Here is a 22,353-nt window from a genome sequence, read left to right as displayed (position 1 = left end):
TACGGACTGCTCTGAAAAGCTACGAGCAGAAAACGTTGCATATTAATGTACCCACTGCTCACAGTAGTCCACAGCCACATAATAAAAGATAACGTGGGAGCTGGAGCTTAGGAAAATCCAAACAAAGAAGAGACATCAATTTATAGCACGGAGTTCCACTTCATCTGCCGAGATTACCTCCAGCCTCTTTGCTGTTTTACGCGGCTCCAGAGAGCTACCCGGGTTTTTCAGTAGTGTAGCACCACCCTTACCTTTTGTGAGGTTAAAGCGAGTAAGAGGCCAAACAGCAAAACAAATCAAACGTATTTATCTGGGAGAACACATAAAACTAATAGGCTAAGTGAAATCTCCTGGTACCTGCATTTCCTTCTGACTGTACTTTAAGGATGTTTCTACCATTAGGAGATGGCAGGGCCACAAATACCCAGCATCCCGAATACAAACACCAGCTCTCAGCAGTACGTATGCTAACCAGTGCTACCGAGCTCCTTTCACCTCCTTCCTGACCGTGCTTCTCAGTAACATATGCATGAAGCCACGTCAGCTTAAGCTTCTCCAGGTGCATGTTTCTAAGGTTCTCCTTTCTGAGAGCCAGGCCCAGCTCTCATCCCTTCTACCCAGAGGGACTCCACAGTACAAAGCCGCCTTTGGAGCAGTTGAGACAAGACCCACGTTTTGTGAAACAACCCCAGATTACATGGATGATATGTAAAATCACTCTGACAAATTAGAGTTAGAAGTTTAACCACTTCTACCAAATTACGCAGGTCTCATTACTGCATTACTTACTGGAGATTAAGAGAGCCAAACTGGAAATATCAGCCTGGAAGGGAATGTCTGCATCATCAGCTTCAAACTCTGCCAATTACACAGTCACGTAAGAAATGGTCGGTTCAAAGGATCCATTTCCTGCAATTTTCCCAGTTACCAAAATACTTCAGGCACTCCAAAACAAAAAATTCCAAGCAACCCAAGAGACTGAAACCCACAACTACAATCAACTATCATGGAAGATCAAGAGCACACCAGTATCCCGATCATCTGCAAAGTATTTATTCAATAAAAATCGCATTTGTTTGTTTTTTAAAAAGAGAAAAGAGATTTAAAAAGCATCCACTGCAAGCAAAACTAAATCTAACAGCCCTTCACACACCTACAATCCCTGACAATCTGATACATAAAAAGTCCACCCTAAATAAAGGTGGATTGAGGAGAATATCTCCCAACAATGAACGCCAGTCTGGGTTCAATCCTAGGACAGCTGCTTCATGCACTCAGAAGAGCCGAGTGCTGCTAGGAGCAGTGTTCAGCATTTACTCAACAGAAGTCAGAAATGCAAATCAAGCATTAGGCACCCCATAAGAAAGCAGCAGAACAGAATAACAATTCTCAAAAGGCTACCATATAAATTTATGGTTCACTTGTATCTTGACCACGGCGCATGCAGTTCTGGTTCCCACCTCTCAGAAAGGATTAAGTAGACGTGGAAAAGTTTCATACATGAGCAGCCAGGATGATTAAAGTATGGTAAGACTTCCATAGGGAGCAACTAAGAAGCCAGAACCTTTCAGCCCAACTGGAGAAGGCATCAGAAGATACGGCAGAGATCTACAAAACCATGAGGCAGGAAGGAGAAGAGGACTTACTGTCACTGATCCAGCTGTCATGAAGAAAGGACATCAAACGAAATTAACAGGTTCAAGCTTTCTGGTTCAAAACACGCAGAAGGAAGCAATTGTTCACACAACACAGAGCCGTGCCGGGAACTGCTTGCTACAGACTGAGCAAGAGACTAGGCAACTCTACAGAAAATAAACAACCCACCTAGGATTAGTAAACACGCAGACATCTGAATCACAAATGACCACAGTCAGAAGCAGCATGAGGAACACGTATCACACACAATTGCACTCAGTCCCTGGACATCCTCTTTTAGCCACTCAGGACCAGCACATGGAACTAGAGGCATTTTTGCTGTGACAAAGCACCACGTCTTACTTTTTCCAGGGCTTCAGTAGAAGATGTAGAGAAAAACTCCAAAGTTGAAACGCTGAAATCATTTCTTAATACATGCCCTTTTCTGTGAAAACTTTAATAAAAGACTGTCTAGAGAAGCCGTGTTTAAGGTCTCTTTGAAATAAGGTACACCCATAGTTCACCTCATGCAAAACTAAAGGCAAAGCCTTTTTAGCATTTCTATAGCTTTCCTGTTTCACAACGCGTTGCCCTCCCATTATAAGCTATTCCATCTTGCAGATGGAATAACTGAGATAGATGGGCTAAGTAATTGTTTCAAACTCCCCAAAGAGAAACAACTATTAGAAAATGAGGAGGTTTTTTGCTTCCAATTCTGTGCTCTGTCCAGTAGATTACAGTACTCTTTTAGAGATTACAAACTAAAGGGATAACATATTCACACAATCTGCTGCATTCTAGGGAACTACGGAGTTCAATTCTGGTCAATACATCTCAAAGACAGAACTGCCAGAGGAAAAGGGCTCAAAGACAACCAGGTAGAATGAGAAACCTGGAAAAAAATCATACACAAGCGGAGGCTGAAAAAAGGTGAGGACTGCTCAGCTTAATGGGAAGGGAAAAGAACAGAAATCTACAGATAATGAATAATGAAGAGAATTCCTTTTATCCTCCCTTTCACATAAGGCATATAAAATGACAAAAAGTATTTGAAATTGGTAACAGAATTTATAGAGTACGTAGTTAACCCGTGGCACATAATGCCACGTGCTATCAAGGCAGAGAGCTAAACAAGTTCAGAAAAAAGTGGCTGAGACACATAGAAGAGTGCTGGCAGTAATCCAAGCTCCATTACAATGAATCAAAATACTGAATGAAAATAAACTGTTTTGCAGCAGGGCATGTGTCAGCCTCTGACTGACAACACTCAGGAAGACTTTTCTCCAAGTCATTCTCCAAGCATTATTTTTTTTTATTTTTAATTTACTTAGGGGGTTGGGGATTATTTGCATCTTCCTGCTAAGTCTTTTAAACTGACCGCTGTCAGACGAAGAAGAACAGTCTGCCTGATCCAGTGCAGCAGCTACTGTGTTGTAAGAAAAATGCTCCTCGGACATAATGCTATTGTTCTTAGCATCCTACCAGGAAGGTACTTGGTTGTCTCCATCAAGTGTGCTGAGCATCCTTTCCAAACAAATCTGCAGGACTTCTGTTCTTGAAAACAAAGTTATGGAAAAGGTGAGGAGAGGGGGAATTCTGACAGTCTCCTAGGAGGAGAAATTTTGGCTTTTTAACTCCACACTGAGCCATCACAACCATTAACTCCTAGCCCGACACCTCCAAGCCATGCTCCAAATAACCATCCCCCTGAAAAGAGAAAGTGAATTGCTACTGCTGAGCTCCTCCTCACCTCACCCCGGTACTTTTTTTCTTTAATAAATACACCATAAATATAAATGTATGTTTATATGTACATTTTTATATATAATAGTCGGAAGGTTTTTGCACAGTGGAAGGAATAAATAAATAAATAAATGTCAAGGTCTGCGTGTATTCAACAAATAAAAGCAGAATTATATAAAAGCAACAGCTAATAAAAAAGATTGTTCTGCGCTGTGTTTTCCATCTTTCCAACCATTACAGGAATAAAATTATCCAGAGAGATCGAAAACCTTTTTCAAAACTAATACAATTAAGCTTTATTACACTGTTTCAAGTACATTTCTCTCCTCTCTCTCCTAGCCCCCACCACCTCCCACTCCAATCCAGACTAACAGTTGAAGGCATTCTTCCACTTTATTACCAGCAAAATGCTAGTGTTTAAGGGTCAGAAACTATCTAGTGTTTCAAGAGAGGGAAGAAACCCTGTAATTTGTATCTCCTTGCTTTTCTACACCTAAGAACTAGGAGGCAGTTTCTGTGCACCTCCACCATTTGAACAGGACCATGGCCGAGCACCTGACCCCTCCGAGAAGATCCTGCGCTAAAATATCCATCACCTTGTTTGAAAGGTTACCCGTAAAAGGGATACAGCTCTGAAAAGGAAACGCAAAATGCAACAAAAGACTTCACGACTATGACAATGCAGACTGGACACAAACTTCTCCCCATTCCGCTGTCCATAAAGGACAGACACACATACAAATTTTCCCTGCGGTTTCCGCTTCGTGGGACCAGATCTGGAGAGAAGAATATAATAGAAGCACACAGCATGAGACCAAGAAATTGCAAAAATTCCCTTTGCGTATGAACATATGGACAACTGTGATAATTAGAACGATAGCTGCTAGATTGTTTGCAATTTCACTGAACAATCCCCATTATCTAGAAATAGAATTTAAAATCTGAATGCAACGCTGAGTGGTAGTTCTAATAGTTTATTTTTTAATGAACTGTACGGATTAAAGTGTTGCAAAATCGCATCACGTGAAATTGCTCGTGGGCATGTTTTAGCATCACTGGCTTTAAAAAAGAGCTGCATGGACAATCATGCAGTAGCAAGGAAGGCGAAGGGGAATAGATATCCCAACAGTTTGCTTCCATTTCTATAATCTGTAATTTTCCTGCGTTCTATATTCACCATCATGCCACATATTGGTAGTAAAGCTGATTGATTTCTCTGTCTCTTTACGATCCACCTTGTTCATTGCTTTGCATTTCTTTTTAGTCACATAACTACAAGTCGGATGTATGCAACTCCCTGTCAGGAGGTCTAATTGTTTCAAATTGAAGAAGATTATTTTCCACATTTATTAAAAAAAAACAAAGACTACTTACAACATTATTTCATTTTGCCAGGAAGTGAAAACCACATTAGTTCATAAGGAACAGCATGGCTGCTCCTATTTTTAAGGCATCAATTTTTAAAAACTCATCATGGTAAACAATTAAACTGAGAAGCAAATCCCACGTTTAGGGGAGAGATTCAAATCCCTAAATGGATTTTCAAAGGTCATTTCAGGCTTAAAAGATGCTTGACGGTGTCTCTTTAAATCATGTTCATTTCAGAGGCTTATCCAGCAAGCAGCAGTGTGCTGCAGCAACATAGTTTGAACTGTTGGGGTCCCCAGAGAAAAATTAATAATACAACTTTAATTCATATTTATAGCAAGATTTGTGATTTTTTTTTTTTTAATTTAGCAAAGGATTTCTAACAAAAGGAATAAAAAACAAAGCAAACCTAGCTTTCACCTAAACCGTATGCTGAAAAAGAAAAGAGTTTGAATTACCGTAAACCTTTAAAAAAAATCATATAGTTTAAACAGCTTTTTCATTATTTAATTATGTAATAGGGGGGCAGATAATGGGTGCTAACAGTTCCAGGTTTCAGCACAATGCTTCTTGTTTCTCTGCTCAGATGTACAACTGATCCTGTTAGCATTCGGAGGCCACAAATGACAGACAAGGTAGCCTTACCTTCCTCTCAATGCGGGCCAACTGTTCTTTATAGAAGGCTTCTTGCCTCTTCAGCTCTGCCTCCCTGCCTTGCAGCTCCATGGCCTGGGAAGAAGAACAAAGAAGCATCAGTAGAAGAAGCAATTAAAGAGCACAAGGGCAAGGAAAGCTCATGGGACGCAGGCTGGAAGGAACACAGAAAATCCACGTTGCTCAGGCCAGGTGTACAGGATGCCTGCCAGTGGAACTGCAAACCTTCAGTGCTCTGGGTCTGAAACACTCTAAATAGTATCATATTCAAGCTCATTACCTTGTTTTTATTTCTCCTTTTTAACTGAAAACCTATAATTATAGAAGTGTGATTTGTCTGGACTTTGCCACCATCTTTTTCAGAAGTCCACCTTAGCAAAGCGCGTTACACGAATCGTGATGTTTATTGCTGCACTTCAGCGTTCCTCACATTGCCTTAAAAATAAACCTCGAATCCTCCACTTCATCAACACTTGTTCCTTGGAGTGTCAGCAAACTCCTAGAGATATAACGCACCCCTACGATCACGACGGAAACACCAAACCCAAGCCTACAGCAGCACTTCTGTAAGCAACACATCCTCACAGCCCGTGCTTGTGCTTTTACACACCGATGTAAGACTGCTGCGACAATTAAGTATTCTCTTCATGTGCTCTCTGCTCAAACACCAGGGCTCCTCTGTTTGGGTGATGCAGATTTGGAGGGGAGATGGGAGCCAGAATTTCTCTTCATTCTTCCAAGGTTTAAGTGTGGCAGTTCCACAACGGCACACTTGGTGTATGGAAACATCCTTAAAGCCTAACCTTGCCGTCATCTAGACAATGCCCATTTAAAAGAAAAACAAACCCCAAGCTGTGTTTCTAGCAATGGCTTTTGCCTTTCAGCTCTTTAAGGCCGGCAGCACTTTGCGGCATTCCCACCCCTAAACTGAACGAGCATTAAGAAAGCATGGCATTGATGGAACCGACCCAAGCTTTTTAAACCTAAAAATAAAAAGCAACAATAGCAAGAGGAACAGCACTTGTGTTTCTTCCTCTACCCCACCCCAAGATCTCTGGGGCCTCATAAGTTACCACCAGACAGAAGACCTTTCAAACTGACTAATAAGGCTGGTGTTAATGTGAACACACACCTTGCTAACACACAGTGTCCCAGCAGCACTGCTCCTAACCTTAAATGATGGCACAGTCACAGAAAACGCTGGTCTGATGCGATAAAGCAGCTGGGACAGGCACGTTCCTGTGCCACTGTTAATGCAAAAAATTCCATCTGAAAGCAAGCTGCCGTGTGTTTCCTCCTTCCTGCTCCCCTGCCGATGGAACTGCAGTTGGACAATAGGGCTAAGAAGAGACGTTAAGCTAGACAGCGAGGGATGGTTGATGAGTAAATGAGTAAAGTACGAGCGCATGAAATAGGTGTTGGGGGGGCAGTTTGTTTTTAAAGGAAAAAAATCATTTTGGTTCTCACATTTGTCATCCCAGCCAAAAGGGCCAGGGTGAGGCACAATCACTGCAGGCTCACATATAAATCCCCTTGCTCTCAGAGATGCTTGATCCATGGCAAAATCTCTGGCTTTGGTTTAACCAGAGCTGTTCTACATCCTCCAGCTTGCAAAGCAGCTGCAACAGCAGGCAGGGGGAGGCCAGGGCAGCGATGAGCTCCAAAGAGCCCAGCAACAACGGGGGCACTGCTAGTAGGCACTTTGTAAGTGCCAAAATTATTACCATTTTTCTCCTAAGAGAAACAGAGCTGTTCTTCTGCACCAAGATCCATCCGTCCTCCATACAGGACTAAGCAATTTCAACTGAAATGAAACAGACACAAGGCAGCAGAGTGGTCTGTTGGATAACCAAAGGACCCTGATTCTCCGGCTGCTTTTCTGCATAACACCCATAAAATCAGATTACTGAACAAGTGCCTTGTATCTCCTTAAGGAGCCAACAACTAAGGAAAAGGCAGGAGGGTAACAGAGCATTGTTCCTTCGGCACAACTCAGGCGGAAGGTGCTTTCAGCGTGAAGCGTAATACGGGGTGAAAACAGTCAAAGGATCAACTCCTAAAAACACAAGAGTCTCTTTAGTCTGAATAAATGAATTACGCAGCAGTGCTGATCTCCGGAGGCAGCAGACTTCTCCGGCAGCGTGAAAGCAGTACCCGTAACAATGCTGGTGTGCAAGAGCTCAGTACAGATACCGCGCTGCTTCCTAGGTAATCTCTCCCACGTTATCACCATTAAATTGCATGATGAACCAGAGGGAGCAGAGAAGACTTTTACTTGCAACTCAAACATATTTTAAATGTTTTGAGAGCTGCTGCTGTTTCAGGCTGTTCAAGTACACTGAGAAACATTCTATTTAGCGAAATCTCTGCTTGAAAGTTGCTGTCTGTCTCCCTCTCCCCCCAGCTGTTATTACTAGAAACTTTAGTACACTTTGTGATGGTGTTTGAAGTATGAATGGTGCAGTCAGAGCATGTGTCATTTGAAATATTCACTGTTCCAAACTGGGTTAGGCAACAAGGGACGTTTTGTCTGAATACAGGATATTTATTAAGAGTTCCTCTAGTCCTGCCTCTTATTCCCTACCTGAAGTCAGAAGCCTGTGATGTCCCAGGCAGAACTGGCTGCCATGGAGATGATAATAATTTCACAGGGGATTGAGATTGCAGGTGGCAAACAAAGCATCAGACACATGTCTCGCATAAAGGCCTTCAGAAGTAGGGAACGGGATGAAGAGGGAAGACATGCATGACAACACACTGGTTTGGAAACCACACATCGGAGAGCAGCATTTCTCATCCCCGCTGCTGAAACAACACCTGAGCCTGAACATGCAGCAGATGACCGAAGTCTGGAGATGACATCTAAGAAACTGCAGTGCGGAATGCAGCAGTGCCGTGTCTGGGAGTGAGAAGACACAAAACAAAGAGGGAATGGAGGCAGAGCGTAGTTAGTTGTAGAATACAGGAACGCACCCAAAATTTTGAAGAGTAGCTTGGGACAGCCAAGTATTTGCAAAACAGAATGAATAAAATAGGCAATTTCCCTCTGTACAAAAACGAGCTATAGGATCTATTTAGGGAATGCCCAAGAATCCTCAGTAACGGTGCCAGAAGTTAAAAGCATTACACTCTTACAAAAGGATAGTGCAGGTTGGCTACAAGCACACTACTACAGCTTCCAGAGGCATAGATACGCATGGATACAGGGGCTGGTTGGGGGCTCTTTCAAGTTCTTCCTGGTTTTTAATCTTTACACTTTTTTTTCAGAGCCCAAATTTTTTATCAGGTTATGTAGGTGCCGCTTTGAACCATGACAAAGAGCTGGGGCTCAGTCCTGCGCGACTCCCTGCCTCCTCCCCTCCCTTTATCAAGTAACCCACTTCGAACTCGCTGTGAAGGCACCTCTTTAAAGCCATGCCTGACATCCAGGCTCAGCTAAGGAATTCAAGCACCGGCCTGCTAGCTGACAGACAGGCCGAAAGAAATATTTTACAAGCCTCTTAACTGAGGTAATGAAATATCATTGATTAGTTCTCTGGGAACAAAAGCAAGATGCTCCTAGCCCTATCCTGAGCGATACACCAGGCTGTGCACCTGGGTCTTCCAGAGCTGAGCTTTGCTTCACTCACAGAGGAGCTTTGGTTCTCCCCTGTGAAATAACACCAGATTTTTATTAATTTTAATTGTAGGCCCTTCTCATCATTTTGTTAAACGTGAAAACTAAGAAGGAAATCTGCTTTAAAAGGGCTTCTTGGCAGGGTCAGGTTACAGCACGGAACGTGGCTCTGAGGAATAATGCACAGCCCACAGCTGATGGCTGCCTTCAGGACGTGTCCCTCTGCAATACTGTTGGGATTTGGGAAGACTACTAGGGGAAAAAAAAAAACCCTCTGTCTGCAAAGGGTGAGTCAAGCTAGAGGGAAGGGTCCACACCTCTAGCTATAAAGAACTTCCTCAAAAGCAAGTCACAGCTCTTGGCAAGATCAGTGCAAAAATATTTATCTTCTTGGCAAAACACATCCACCAGTCCCAGATGAACTAGGGAGATGATGCCCAGAGAATCAGTCAGAGGCAATCCAAGGAAACAAGCTACAAGGATGAAGACAGGTCCTTAAGGCTCTTGCAGATGCCTTATTTCTACCTTGCCTTGTCTTTGCTGAGAGGAGTCACCAGCTTCCTCCACCTCTGCAGCAGCACAGCAGGGACATTTGGGCCAGGCACCTCCGCTTGCCACCTTCCCATCTGCAAATTCTTCCAGTTTATACTTCCCCAGGGCTCCTTCAGTCCTGGTAGCAGCCCAGGTGGCAGGGAAGAAAACCAACCACTATTAAAGGCTCCAAGGGCAGACAAAGGAATTGGCTGGGAGGCACTGAAGAACAGAACCACCTCCAAAACCAGACAGTGGGCTCATCCTTGACCATGCCTAAGGGGAAGGGCAGGGCTGGAAGGGCAACGCTGAGACAAGCAGGGCAGCCTGCACACACCGTGCCTGAGACCCAACAGCCCAGCTTGCCAGGGAGCTGGTGCCGGCCGAGCAGCCTTGGGGAGCGTTCACCCAACTTCATTTGCAGCAGCAGCAACATCACCATTACCAGGGAGCTGTCAGCAGCCGCTATCCCAGCCCCGTGGGATCCATGGCACCGCTTGCTTGCTGTCCTCTCTCACACTCTCTCGAAGGCAGGTGACTCTTTGTTTTGTTTTTAGGCCCCAGATGCAGACTTGAAGCCTCAAAAAGCAGGACTGGTGTAACCTTAATTTCCTCCTGTTTCTGCTGCTCTCGTAGCCAACTACACACATCACCAGATCAAGTTTGGTTTCAGCAGCTGTAAGCTACACAAAAGGAACCAGTGAAAACCTTTATGGAGGAAATAATATGCAATTTTCTAGCTGAACACCTTTTAAAATGTAATGACAGAAAATAAAATCCTGCATCTGTGCTCAGCAATAACAATCTGTATGCGCACAGTAACAACATGACACTTGGAATAAGCAAGATCCAGACAAAAAAGAGAGCTTACCCAGGCGTCCAAATCCGCAGGCTTGGAATAAAGAGAGCGCAAGAGAGAAAAGAAGGGAAAGAGAAGAAAAAGAGAAATCAGTGATTTATGGAGGCCGCCTGCTGCTGCACAATACAGCTTTTAGTATGACAAGTTCAGAAAAGTTCCCTAAAAATGACAAGCATCTTAAACAGCGCAGTGCTGTCCCCTGTTGGGAACTGTGCTATTAAAGCAGAAACAAAAGCACGCGTTCCCCCAAATAAAAACACAGCAAAAGCCCCAAAGACTGCTGCAGGATCCCCCTTCAGGGCAGGAGCTAAGCACAGCCAGCTGTGAGGCAGCTGCTCCAGGGAGCCAGGCGAGGCACTGCCCCTGGTAGGGATGCTGGGACCCACAGCATACCCCAGGGAATGGGGCCGTGCTGGGCGTACTCGGAAGGAGGCGGCCAACAACTGCATCGTCTGCACATTCCCTGCAAGAACAAGCATCGTTTTGCTCAAAGTTTGCTCAAATAGCAAGGGATCCTTCCTGGACAACTTCAGAGAGTGCCTCCGAACAGCAACTCACTTGACCGGTGGGATTTCCAACCAGATCCCCCTCTGTAGGCAACCAAATACTTTGTGCACAGCCCAAACCCTTTGCTAAATCCACGCTGCCTTCCACTGCTCCTTCACCTGTTGGCAAGCCCATTTGAGCAAAAAGACAAGCAGATCAAGCAAGCTGCAGCACCGCCTCTTATTTACCTGTTACTCCTTTTTACTCTCCCAGTAACCCAGCAGCAGCAAGGCAAGTACAGGATGATAAACGTTTCGTGCCCATAAACACCTCCTCCCGAAGCCAAGGCATTTACGAGGCAGGCACAGCTCTCGTTTGCTGTCAAGGGCTGCGCGCCTGCCCTGCCTCCCCAGGCCCCATTCAATCAGCAGCACGCTCGCTAAGCGGGAACTTCAGCACGGCCGGCCTGCTTTATTCCCATTATTTATTTGACGGGGGCTGACAAGGCAGGAGGAACCTTCCCCTCGGTCACAGTTCAGTGCCAGAGGGAGCAGACGGCGGCGTACAATATGTTTATGGGATCTGTTATCACTTCCATGGCACTGAGCGGCCGCCGCAGGTAGCTGAGGGGCGAGGTGACACCCGCTTTGTGCCTCGGCCATCCTCATCCTCTGCAACAGCTGAGAGGGGTGGATCCGAACACCGAAAGTTCAGCAGGGGAAGCCAATCCCCCCTCCCGCAGGCAGGTTTGATATACTGGCACCAGGTCGTTGGCCGAGCAAGCCAGCACACAGCAGGTGTTCACCCGTCACCGCTGACCGGTCTTGACAAAAGCCTGATTTGAATAACATTTTTCTTCCCACTGATTTTTACAGTCGGGACAGATGCGCTCAGTTGTTTTTACATTTTAGCAGTCGTGAGGCTGTCCGTCCTCAGCAGATGGGCAGGAAGAACAGCGGGCTCTTTATGGTGGCCATTATTATTCCAGCAGGTAGGTCATGCACGCCGCTGGCTCCCCACTGGATGTGCATATTATTCCTGGGACACCTAAGCCATCAAACCTAGTAGACAAGTGCTTATATGGCAAAATAATCACGGGGCACTGACTCAGCGGCACCAGGCAGTTACTGAGAAGAGGGCAGGGAGAAGAAACCCATCACCAGGAGGTGGTCCCTCTTGTATCCCTGTAAACTCTAACACACAAGAGGAGAATTATACTTGCTAAGCACGGGGCATCTACTCTGCAGGTACTGCCAAACGTGGTCATTTTGCCACCCTTGATGAGGGAGAAAAATTATTACCCCGAGTATAGATGGATATACTCCACTGAAAGGCAACGGATGCAATAGGGTATAACCCTGTCCTAGGAAAAAAAAAAAACAAAAAAACAAACAAAACAAACAAACAAAAACCCTTATGGAGTGAAGCACACACTTAACAAAATAGATTACAAAAATAAAATCTCAAGAGGGCTACTGGCTTCAGTTTTGCTACCTACTTAAGCCTGTGCTAAAATCTTCTAGTAGACCCGCATTTACCACCCCTGATAAATAAAGACACATCATGTACACAGATATTTTCAAAGTTTAAGTAACTGTTCAATAAATTAGCAGTATCTGGGTTCTTTGCTTCCTAACCATGCACAAGTCGCTTCCTGCTCCCAGCTTGAGGCTTGCTAGTTTTACGATGCCCTCCCGTGGACACAAGCCATCTTTTAGCACCCTTGGTTAATACCCCTGCACTCTTCTGCTGAAACAAGGGTTAGCTTCCCTTCCAGATAACCCTCTGGATAGCATTCACCAGAAGCTGAATAAATATTGAGCTTAATCATTTGAGGGCAAAATCAAACCAAGATATTCCCTTTGATTTTACCAGAAGTAAAGGGCTGTTATGGAAATGGGACCCAAGGTCCAACTGGCAACCCCTGTCCTCGGTATTTACACGCAAGACAAGACAGTCTGCTTGGAAAAGACTCTGATTGGATAGGGGAACTATGTTAGCAATGCATCCATGCTTCTGAAAACTTCACGTTTGAGCACAGATTCTGCAGGCAGGGGATGTTTTCCCACACACATATGAACAGTCCGACTTCCCATGAAATCACAAACACAGTGCCACAGCTACCTCACACGCACGGACAATGAGCAGGGCTTCCTCTTCCCAGACCCATTCACCGCATCACCCACGCACGCCTGCCGTAACAGCCACACCACCCACGTCTGCCATGGTCTGGAGAAGACGTAAGAAAGGTGGTTAGCCATCAAAATACAGTTCTGCAATCAGCCGTGTGGGTGGAAGGAATTGGCGTGGTGCAGAAGTGGCCTGAAGGAGGGCAACACCTCCATAAGCCAACTGGAACCAGTTTCACCCCAGAAGTCCATGTCCTCGCCACGGACACTAACGCTGTCACATAATTAACCTCACTACGGCGTGACCAATGACTTGAGAATCAGCCTGCCAGCTTAGTGGAGCTCGCCTACTGAAGAACTCAATTCAGAATATTTTTAGGGGCACTGCCAACTTTGGGAGTGGAAGATAGAGTGGGAGATGCGAGAAGTGAGAGGCAGCAGGTGCCCAAAACCTAAGACAGCTGCTGGCAACAACTCTTTGCGCTCGTGTCGGTATCTGAAGAGCTCTGCAGCACATATTCTAACATCTTGATGACCAGACTTCATCACTGAATGAGCAAAGAGTCATTTCTCCATAAGGCAATAATCCAGCTCTAAGCTTCTCCATGATGGTAGGAATTAAAGAATTTAAAGAACCTATCTAGACGTTCGGTACCCACTGCAGACCCTTAAACACCTCCAGTTTAGCGGAAAATTGAAGCAGTACCACTATTAAATGTAATGAAAGTCAGAGATGTAACCAAGTGACACAGGAAAGGAAGCAGGAAGAGACAAAACTGAACAGCAATCAGTTTTGAGAAAAGGCTGAGATGAAATTGCTCCACTAATGTATACAGAGCATTCACAATCCTATAAATACGGAGGTAGGAAGTATCAGAAAAACCCTCTGCCCTTTTATGATTCAGGGACAACTGCACTTCTAATGCTTACGGCGCTGCTGCAAATAGGTTGCGTTGCTGACAGTTGATAGTTTTCATTTGAAACAAAATAAAGAGAAACCTATTTTTATAAAATCCAAAGTAAACCATCTGCTTCCGTGGCTTGCTTTAATACTGCAGCCCATTCCCACATTCTCCTTTTCCCATCAGCACTGCTCCACACGCATACACACACACAGAGCTTTCATTCTGTAGGCTGCCAACACGCAAGGCACTCGATGCCTACAGGAATCTCGCAGAGCGCTGGCTCTCCAGAGATGCACACTCAAGATGCTCCGAGCTGGTAGCAGGTGAGTCAACAACTCCCTCTAAATTTTTACGTCCTCGCTGAAATCCCTGCTCTGCCTATTAGACATAAGACTCCTAGTCCCTGACCAATTTAACCAAAAACACACCCAAAAAACACGCTCAAGGGAGGGCATCAGGAAATTCTCCATTAATTATGACTTTCTATCCCAGAACATCTTTCAGACCCTGCTGAGTCAATGAGGTATTTTCTCAAAAAGCTAGAATCAAAGGCCACTCAACTCTTCCTGGATTATTTCTAGCTCGTAATCATTAATACCGACTCCCATTATTCCAGCCTAAGGGTGGCATATGGCTTTCTAGGGGTAGTGCAGACGGGGGGAAATAACAGTTACGCATGCTTGCATCCCAATCTCATTTCTGTGCATGCATTTGGGGATACAGCTTTCTCTTGCCAGGTTCTTAAATACTAAATACATTAGCTCCCAAGTCAAACAGTCAAACATTACTTCAAACACAACCACTAGTTTGAAAGAAATCAAGACGACATGAGTAACCAACCTGCGTGCCTCCAAGCAGCAAAAACCATGAGCCACGTGAGCTCAGAAGGAATTCCCAATCCACACATGCTCCCAGACACTAATGCAATTTTTACTTGTGTCTGAACAAAACAGATATTTATAGGCACCAGCCACTGGATACAGGTTTAATATAGTGCAGTGAATCCGGAGTTCCTTCCACGAGATTAGAAAACTAATTTCTTTTTATTTAAAAAAAAGATTATCTCAAATACTACACAGTTTAAGAGAAATTCAGTTGACTCTGAATCCACTTTTTAATACAGGCAAAGACTGTCTTAATTACATGCTTGAGCAAGAAAATTCTTGAAGACCTTCAGTCACGATCACGCATCCCCTGTCTGTCTCTACGAATCCTTCTGCAGGTGAAGACTCAGGACTTTCAAACATCTCAGAACACGTCTTTACCCACTTCGATTTTGTGAATTTTCCTGTTCTCTCTGCTCCTTCATCCTAGACATGCACAAAGCACACTTAATGCAGCATTACAGGGTCAGTATCTTTCTGGGGGTAAAATCCAACCTCCCAGTTTGCCAGGACATACGCATGAAAGAGAGTAATCAAGATTTAGAATAAATCAACTGGGTTACAAAGCCCTCCTGAAAGGACCACAGAAAGCATGGACTTCAATGCAGACTCCCTCATTCCCATGATTACCGTAGAGAGATGAGCAGGCAGCACTACATTTCCCTACAATCACTTCTGAAAATGTATCTCTATCTTGGCCTGCAGCACTCCCCGCATCCTAGGCCGTGGTCAGTGTTATGAAAAGGCTGCCAATTAAATTGTGGTTTTGAGCTACAGACAAAATGTCCACCAGAGACTCCGATTCTTGCTTCAAAAGCACTTGCATCCCACCGTGTGTTTTAGGAAGTGAACGTGCTGGTTCTCAGCTACACGTTCTCCTGGCTCCCCACAAGGCTGAAATCCGAGATGCTGCTGCAAGGTTGCATGTTTTAATGAAGTCCAAGTAAATCACAATGAAACTATTTGCAAAAAGAAGAGTATAGATTCAGCAACAACAAGAATTTCAGGCTATTGTAAAACTGAATTCTTTATTTTTTCTATTGCAACCTCCGGGGCATGATTGTATCAAGAGCAACTTGCAAATCTGTGTCACCGCCAGCAAAATTTTGATTTCCATTTGATAGGACAATTTGCAAACAGCAGTTTTCCACATTGTGCAAGTGCTTAACATTTGTAAGAACTACAAGGCTTCAGTGCTGATTCAATGCCTGTTTACCGGGTAATGCAACACACTCTTGCTCTAGGCAGGTGGCTTGGAAAAATCAGGGGGGAGACCATTCTCTCTCTACAAAGGAGCAGTAACTGTTAGTCTCGCAGCAAGGATCACAAGCCAGGTGTTGTTGCTATTGCAAGGAAGAGAGTATAGAGCGGGTGCAGCAGGAAGAGTTAAGCAGTTTGAAGAATTTTATTTAGGAAAAAAGAAAAAAAAAAAAATGTTGTTTCCTTCTCAGTGGAGCTCCTGAAGCATGAACATGATGCCACATGCTAAGGAACCAAAGTATTTACTCCTAGACCTTTTGATCGAAAGCAAGAAGCTTGAAATGTAGCTTTAAAATACTGTATGCTCTAACTATACCAGTCGGATGACCTGACAGAGCCAAGATTCATGCTTCATGAGTTTGCAAATTGAAAGAGTCAATCCAGCTCAGAGTATCGCAGAACCCTAAAGACAGATTGCTGTATTTATTGTACTAGATACTATTTACAAACATATCTCCACACTGTTTGCTCTCTAATTACAGTTGGAGCACATGCAATCATTTATTTTGCGAGCTCCTTTTGTACACTACACCTCCAAAGTCAATGAAAGTAATTTTAAGAACCCGTTGATTGATTTATTGATCAAATAAGTTGACCGGTGCAGTAGGCTAGAAATAAGCAGACTGCTAAGTGATTTGACAAATATTGCTGGAGACTTGTCACTGAAGGCACTGAAAGGAAAGGAAAAAGAAACCCACCTCTCAAGGTAGGTTTGGGGTTTTTTAGACTCTCTGCTACGAGCTGGCCCTACAACTGCATTCTCTATGCAGGCCGCTTGGTCAAGTGCAGTCTCCAGGCAGGTGTTTGGGGTAACTCTGCCCAATCCAACACTAAATTCAGCAGAGGTTGAGCTCCTCTTGCCAAACAGCAATGAGGATGGACAGAGGGTGGAGTTTGAGAGAAGAAAAGGAGACTTGTGCCTAACCAAGGCCATGGGACAGCAGAAACACAGACAGTGGTCATCTCCCACAGGCACGTTGCAGTGCTCTAGACAGATTTTTGGGAATTCTGTGCTGGGATTTCACCACAGCCTTCAACAAGCTCCAACAGCAAGGAGCTGATTTACTGGAAACCATACATCTCATCAATCAAGTGTTCACTGTAACAGCTTATTTTTTCCTATAGATTTAATTGTGATTTAATGAGGTTTTCAATGAAACATGTTGGCAGCTTTTCATCAAGCGAAGCTGAGTACAACTTGTACTCATTTACACTGTCCACCCTGCCGTTAGAAGAGCTGTCACCCAGCTGAAGGAGTCTCCTAACAGGTAGAGGAAAGGTACGCAAACAAAGCAGGACACAAAGGAAAAAACTTGCATTACTACTGCTGTTTGTACAATATTTCAGAAAATCTTTTTGCGTTGTGTCACTGCGGAGTTTAAATTTAACCCCAGATCAACAAATGAATTAAATGTCCAAGGCTAACAACAATATCTTTTTCCACTAGCATAAAGCTAAAGCAGGAAAAAACATCCAGGTGCGGACAAAATGAATTAGCAGGACCGCATTCCCTATCTGTCAGAACCTCTCAGCACTTTTGAAAGTGAATGCCACACTTATCAAAACAACCTTTAAAATAAAAACCTTTAAAAGCCTATTTATCTCATAATATTCTCTTTCCTGTCGTGTAACATATATATTACACATATATAAAATTAAAAAGAAAAACCCATTCAAAGAGCCAGTGCTCCAGTGCTCCATTTTCCATTTAGTGTTGGTTATGCACCTACAGAGACCTTAAAACATTTTAAAGGATCAAGCTTTCCTCCTCATTAGTACCACCGTCACGTTGTTCTGAACTGTGGTCATATAACCTTTTGCACCTTTTCACTCTATTGAATCAATCTCCCCTGGCAACTTCTGGTGTGGCACTCTGCTCCCCCTGCCTCTGGCTCTTCTTCCCTCGCTAATTCTGTGTTCAGAACTGTGAAGCACAAAATTAGACGTTTCAAATTAAGCAAGGAGAGAGAATGAGAGAACCTTATTAAATCAACATTAGCATCAGAGTGTCTTTAAAAGAGAAACTCAATTGCAAAATATTACTCGTCTCTGTAAAGCTCTTTGCATTGACAGAAATGAGAGACAGGCAGCAGCCGAAGTCGTCTTCCTCTGCCCCCAGCCTCCTCTTGCTGCTGGTCACAGTGCTTGAGCAGTGAGAGCAGGATCCTGTTCAGACCACAGCCCCAGAGGAAGCAGAGCTTACCTTGAACTCACAAGCTCTGGAATTGCCAAGTGAAAAGGACAAGGGCTATTAACATCATGGTGGAAAAAGGGGAAAAAAAATGATAAAAAACACCCGCACAGACAAAAAACACTAACACATAAAAGCAGGTTCCCTTCTCCTGCCAAGCCTTCCCCAACTCTGGTTGTTCCCTAAGCCACAATAGGGGTTGGTCATTTCTTTATTTTGTACAATAAAAAGAGCCAGTTCAAGTTTTGAACTGGCAAAATTCATCTGCAATCCCTAACAACCAGAATTACCAGTGAAAGTACTTTTTGGTGGGAACCCGCAGCTACTGTAAAGCACTGGAGCATCACACTACTCCCTCTTCGCTGGATAATTAAACGTGTTTTTAAAGCCAGAGATCACCTGGGAGCCTGCATGGTCTTTAAATACAACGTTCCCTTGGCGCTTTTGAGGAAGAGCTGGTATTTGCACCTTGTGTCAGTAGAAGGAGTGAACGCACCTTGCGCTCCTGTGACACAGGCTATGTGCTTGTCTGCTGGGCTGACACCTACGACAGCGAGCAGTTCACCCTGCAGGGAGAGCTTGTAATGGGTGCTGTTAAGGAGAACTACAGAAATAAATCTGACTAACAGAAGTTTAAAAAAAAAAATCTACTCCAAAACTATTTTAATGCTTATTTCTGTGTTTAGAGTACCTACTTCGCTAGGAAATGTTATCCCAAGGGCAAGTGGTGTGAATCTGAAGCTCGATTCCTAAGGACAGCACAAAGTTTTCAAAGCATTTTTGGTAAAACAGACACTGCTCCGAGAGAAATAAAGGCTGCAGCGTTTGATTGCTCCAGTCCTATCACACAGTGGAAACTTTTGTATTAGTCAGGCACGACAGAAAACTTTGCATCTCGCAGACAGACTTTTTAAGTGCGTTCTCCTTACAAATAAAACAACATTTTGAGGAGCCAGGGCTGCTGGCAGTTCTGGTATCTCTGCAGAGCTGTAGTAAAAGCAACCACTTCTTCATCTGACAGTCATGCTTAGGGGCCCTAAATTAAGCGCTAGACAAAGTTGCTCCTACACCAGAGAATCAAGATAAAGCGCACCAAGGAAACAAGAAGAATGAGAAGGAGGATAAAAGTAACACCCACGAGAACCGGTGACAAAAAACTAACTTGGTTGTTAAACAGCCGTCTACTTGTTTTGTAAAATGAAATGCTTCATTTTCACCCGAAAGGGCAACAGTAGCAACACAGGACTGCTTGGAGCTTTCCAAAATGAAAGGGCCCAATGAAAACGAGCAGTTTACAATTGAATTAGGGAGCTGAAAAGTGGGGAAAACAGAGAAGTCAGAACGAAGCGCTGAACCTGCAGTCCTAGGGCTGCCCCCGCTGCCTTTTCAGGCTGGTAAGAAGTCTTTACCACAGTCAACTAAGTGTCTGCTGCATGCTTTCCCTCCAGGAAAGGGCAACACTAAGCAAAAACTGAAAACATTTTTATTTAACCTATTCCCTGCTGCAGCTGTTTTTCTTCTAAGCTTAGCAGCCTGAACACAGAACTAGAAGTGGCCTCCAGCAGCCTTCAAGTCAATCCTTCTCTTTAGGGGCAATCACTCAGTGCCTTTAATGCAGCAGGACAGTAACTGCAATGAGGGACGTCTAAACTGAACTAAAACGATAGCAGTTTATGGAGCTAAGCACTAAACCATGATCAAAATTAACAAACTGATGATCTTCCTTAATACAAACTGCATGTGTCTCCTGCAAGGCCTCCTCTCTTATACACAGAACATTAAGATGTAGAAGTGAGGAGCACCACTTCAGCTTCAAAAAAAAAAAAAAAAAAGAAAAAAGAAAAAAAATGAGAGCATTCACCAAGTAATAGTCTCTTTTTCCAGCAACACCAAGTAATAGCCTGCCATTTACACACCCGCTTTCAGCTCTTTAGTCCACAGCCCCATTCTGAAAATTTTTCAGGGAACAGCCAACTTTTACCTGCCACGCAAAATGGACAACTAAAAGACGAACGAATAGCAAAGGCTGAATTTCTGTGCAATTTCCACCATATAATTATGTTTCTTACACATCACAGGTCAATTTGATAAGGCAGCAGATAGCAACCCGAGAAGCAAACAATGAAATATGTAGGCATTTGAAGTCATTTATAACTGAAGGCTTGGAAAAGCTTTGAAAGAAATTCAAAGAAGTTTTAAAACACTGCAAAGCACCAAGATATAAACAAGCAAAATGTTCTAAGGGCTGGGGGGGGCAATTTGCTTTGTTTAAAACAAAAAACAAAAAGCAATCTGTTCACCTTTAAAGATCTGAATGAATATCAACACATCACAACAACACTTCTCGAGGTAACTACTGTTCCAAGGAAGCTACAGCACAAGCAATAATTTGTCCTGGTTCACGCAGAAAATACAAGACATGATCATGACTGATAACTGAGACCCAAAGCATAGAAGTATTCTCATCAACCATGCATTTGTGCAGATTACTGAAAGGCAAACAGTCGCAGAGAAGTGATGCTCGCCTGTTAACATCCTTCCAAGTTGGCACAACCAGAAAATTACTTTGAAAGATTTAAGTAAAATGGAACAAAAGGTTACACACTTCTGAGAGGAAGAGAAAGAGCTGGAGCAGCAAGAAAGCAAGCCCTGGTTCACTCTGAAGTCTCCAAAGGACTCGGGAAGCAGCCGTGAGCGGAGGCAGGCCATGCACCACGGCCAGGTAACAGCGCTGCCTGCAGTGACTAACTCGCTCCAGGTGCCAGCCCACCGCCCACTAACATCAGTATGGAAAAATTTGCTATAAGCACCGAGAGGGTTCTGAGGAAAGGAAGAGAAACACAGAACAAGAGGAGGCAGGGCTGACAACACAACGCGGTCACAGCACCGCTCCTTTTCAGTACTAACTCCTGGTGGTAGCACTTAGCCCGCTTTGGAGACACCAGAACGGAGCCGGCTCATCGTTGTTCCATTTTTCAAGCAGCAAATCAGGAATTAATATTCACGGGTTCCATGACTGACATAATTGCAATTTAAAAAGGGCAATTAATCATCAGCCACACTGGCAGCTGACTTGCCAGGCTGGGGATCCTTTCTCTCCACACCTGCCAACATCTAGAAGGCAACAACACCACACGCACGCAGAGCTAGGACGCGCCATTCGCCCCCTTACCCCACTTTCCTTTCACATCTGCAGGCTTCACAAGTTATGCTTCATTATTGCTTTTACCCCATAAGCACACACAACCCATCTGAATCATTTATGAATGCTTTTCCCAGGTGATCCCCCCCCCCCAAGGTCAGCCAAGCAGCCAGGTGGATAAGGAATGCTCTCCCCGTGTTTCCTCACTCACACCAGCCCAGAGAAGGGAGGCAATGAGCTCTATGCCCTGCGTTACGTAGCCCTCCTTGTCTCCTCATTTCTCTTTTTATCTTTGCATGAACCAGTACTTTTAAAAGCGACATCTCATTTCATTCCTATTTGGAAAGTATATTACAGCACTTCAATACGAATGCAGCTCCAAAGAAATTACCAACAAAGGCTGGTGAAAACTTCAAACCCGACAAGTGATTTTCACAAGATGAGTCCAAAAAGCCACCGAGGCAGTATTTACCTCCGTGCCTTTATAGGGAGGTTTTCCAGCATGCTTTAAGCAAAACCAAAAGCCAAAGCACTTGTTCTGGGATTTGTTCTGCTACCTTTAAAATGTGAACAGCCACTGCCAGATGTGAAAGGCATTTCAACCAGTGGTGTTTACAGAAGAGGCATTTGGAAGTTAGGCAATGGTGTTTAGGTTCCTGGAAAGAAAGCTTGGAGACACTACACTACCAAAGGGTGAGTATATAACCTCTGGCAGAAAGTATGGTTCTTAATATAACGTCCTTTCCTGAGAGGAGGAAAACCAAACTGACCACTGTACGCCAACCTCCTTTATCTGCAAAGTACATAAAGCACTGTGGTGATAAATAGCGCAGAAAACAAACATATCATTGATGGAAAGATTTAGAAATCAGCAAGCTGTGAAGTCTTCAAGTGACACACTTAAGACAATGTCCTTGGGCCAAAGAAAATATATGACATACATCTAGGCC

The 22,353-nt window shown here is 44.0% G+C and overlaps 1 protein-coding gene across 1 annotated transcript in view; it reads right to left on the bottom strand.

Annotated features, from left to right (window-relative positions):
- CHCHD6 (coiled-coil-helix-coiled-coil-helix domain containing 6) overlaps window positions 1-22,353 on the bottom strand; it is a 106,061-nt gene that overhangs the window by 63,682 nt on the left and 20,026 nt on the right. Inside the window, exons 5-6 of the mRNA XM_032194332.1 lie at window positions 10,419-10,439; window positions 5,392-5,475 (exon numbers count right to left, since the gene is read on the bottom strand). Coding sequence (XP_032050223.1) covers window positions 5,392-5,475; window positions 10,419-10,439 — 105 coding nt within the window. The remainder of the gene's footprint in view (window positions 1-5,391; window positions 5,476-10,418; window positions 10,440-22,353) is intronic.

Source organism: Aythya fuligula, chromosome 10 (assembly GCF_009819795.1).
Source record: "Aythya fuligula isolate bAytFul2 chromosome 10, bAytFul2.pri, whole genome shotgun sequence".
Taxonomy (NCBI): Eukaryota; Metazoa; Chordata; class Aves; order Anseriformes; family Anatidae; genus Aythya; species Aythya fuligula.
Note: the sequence above shows the minus strand (reverse complement) of the source record. Positions and strands in the feature narration are given on the sequence as shown.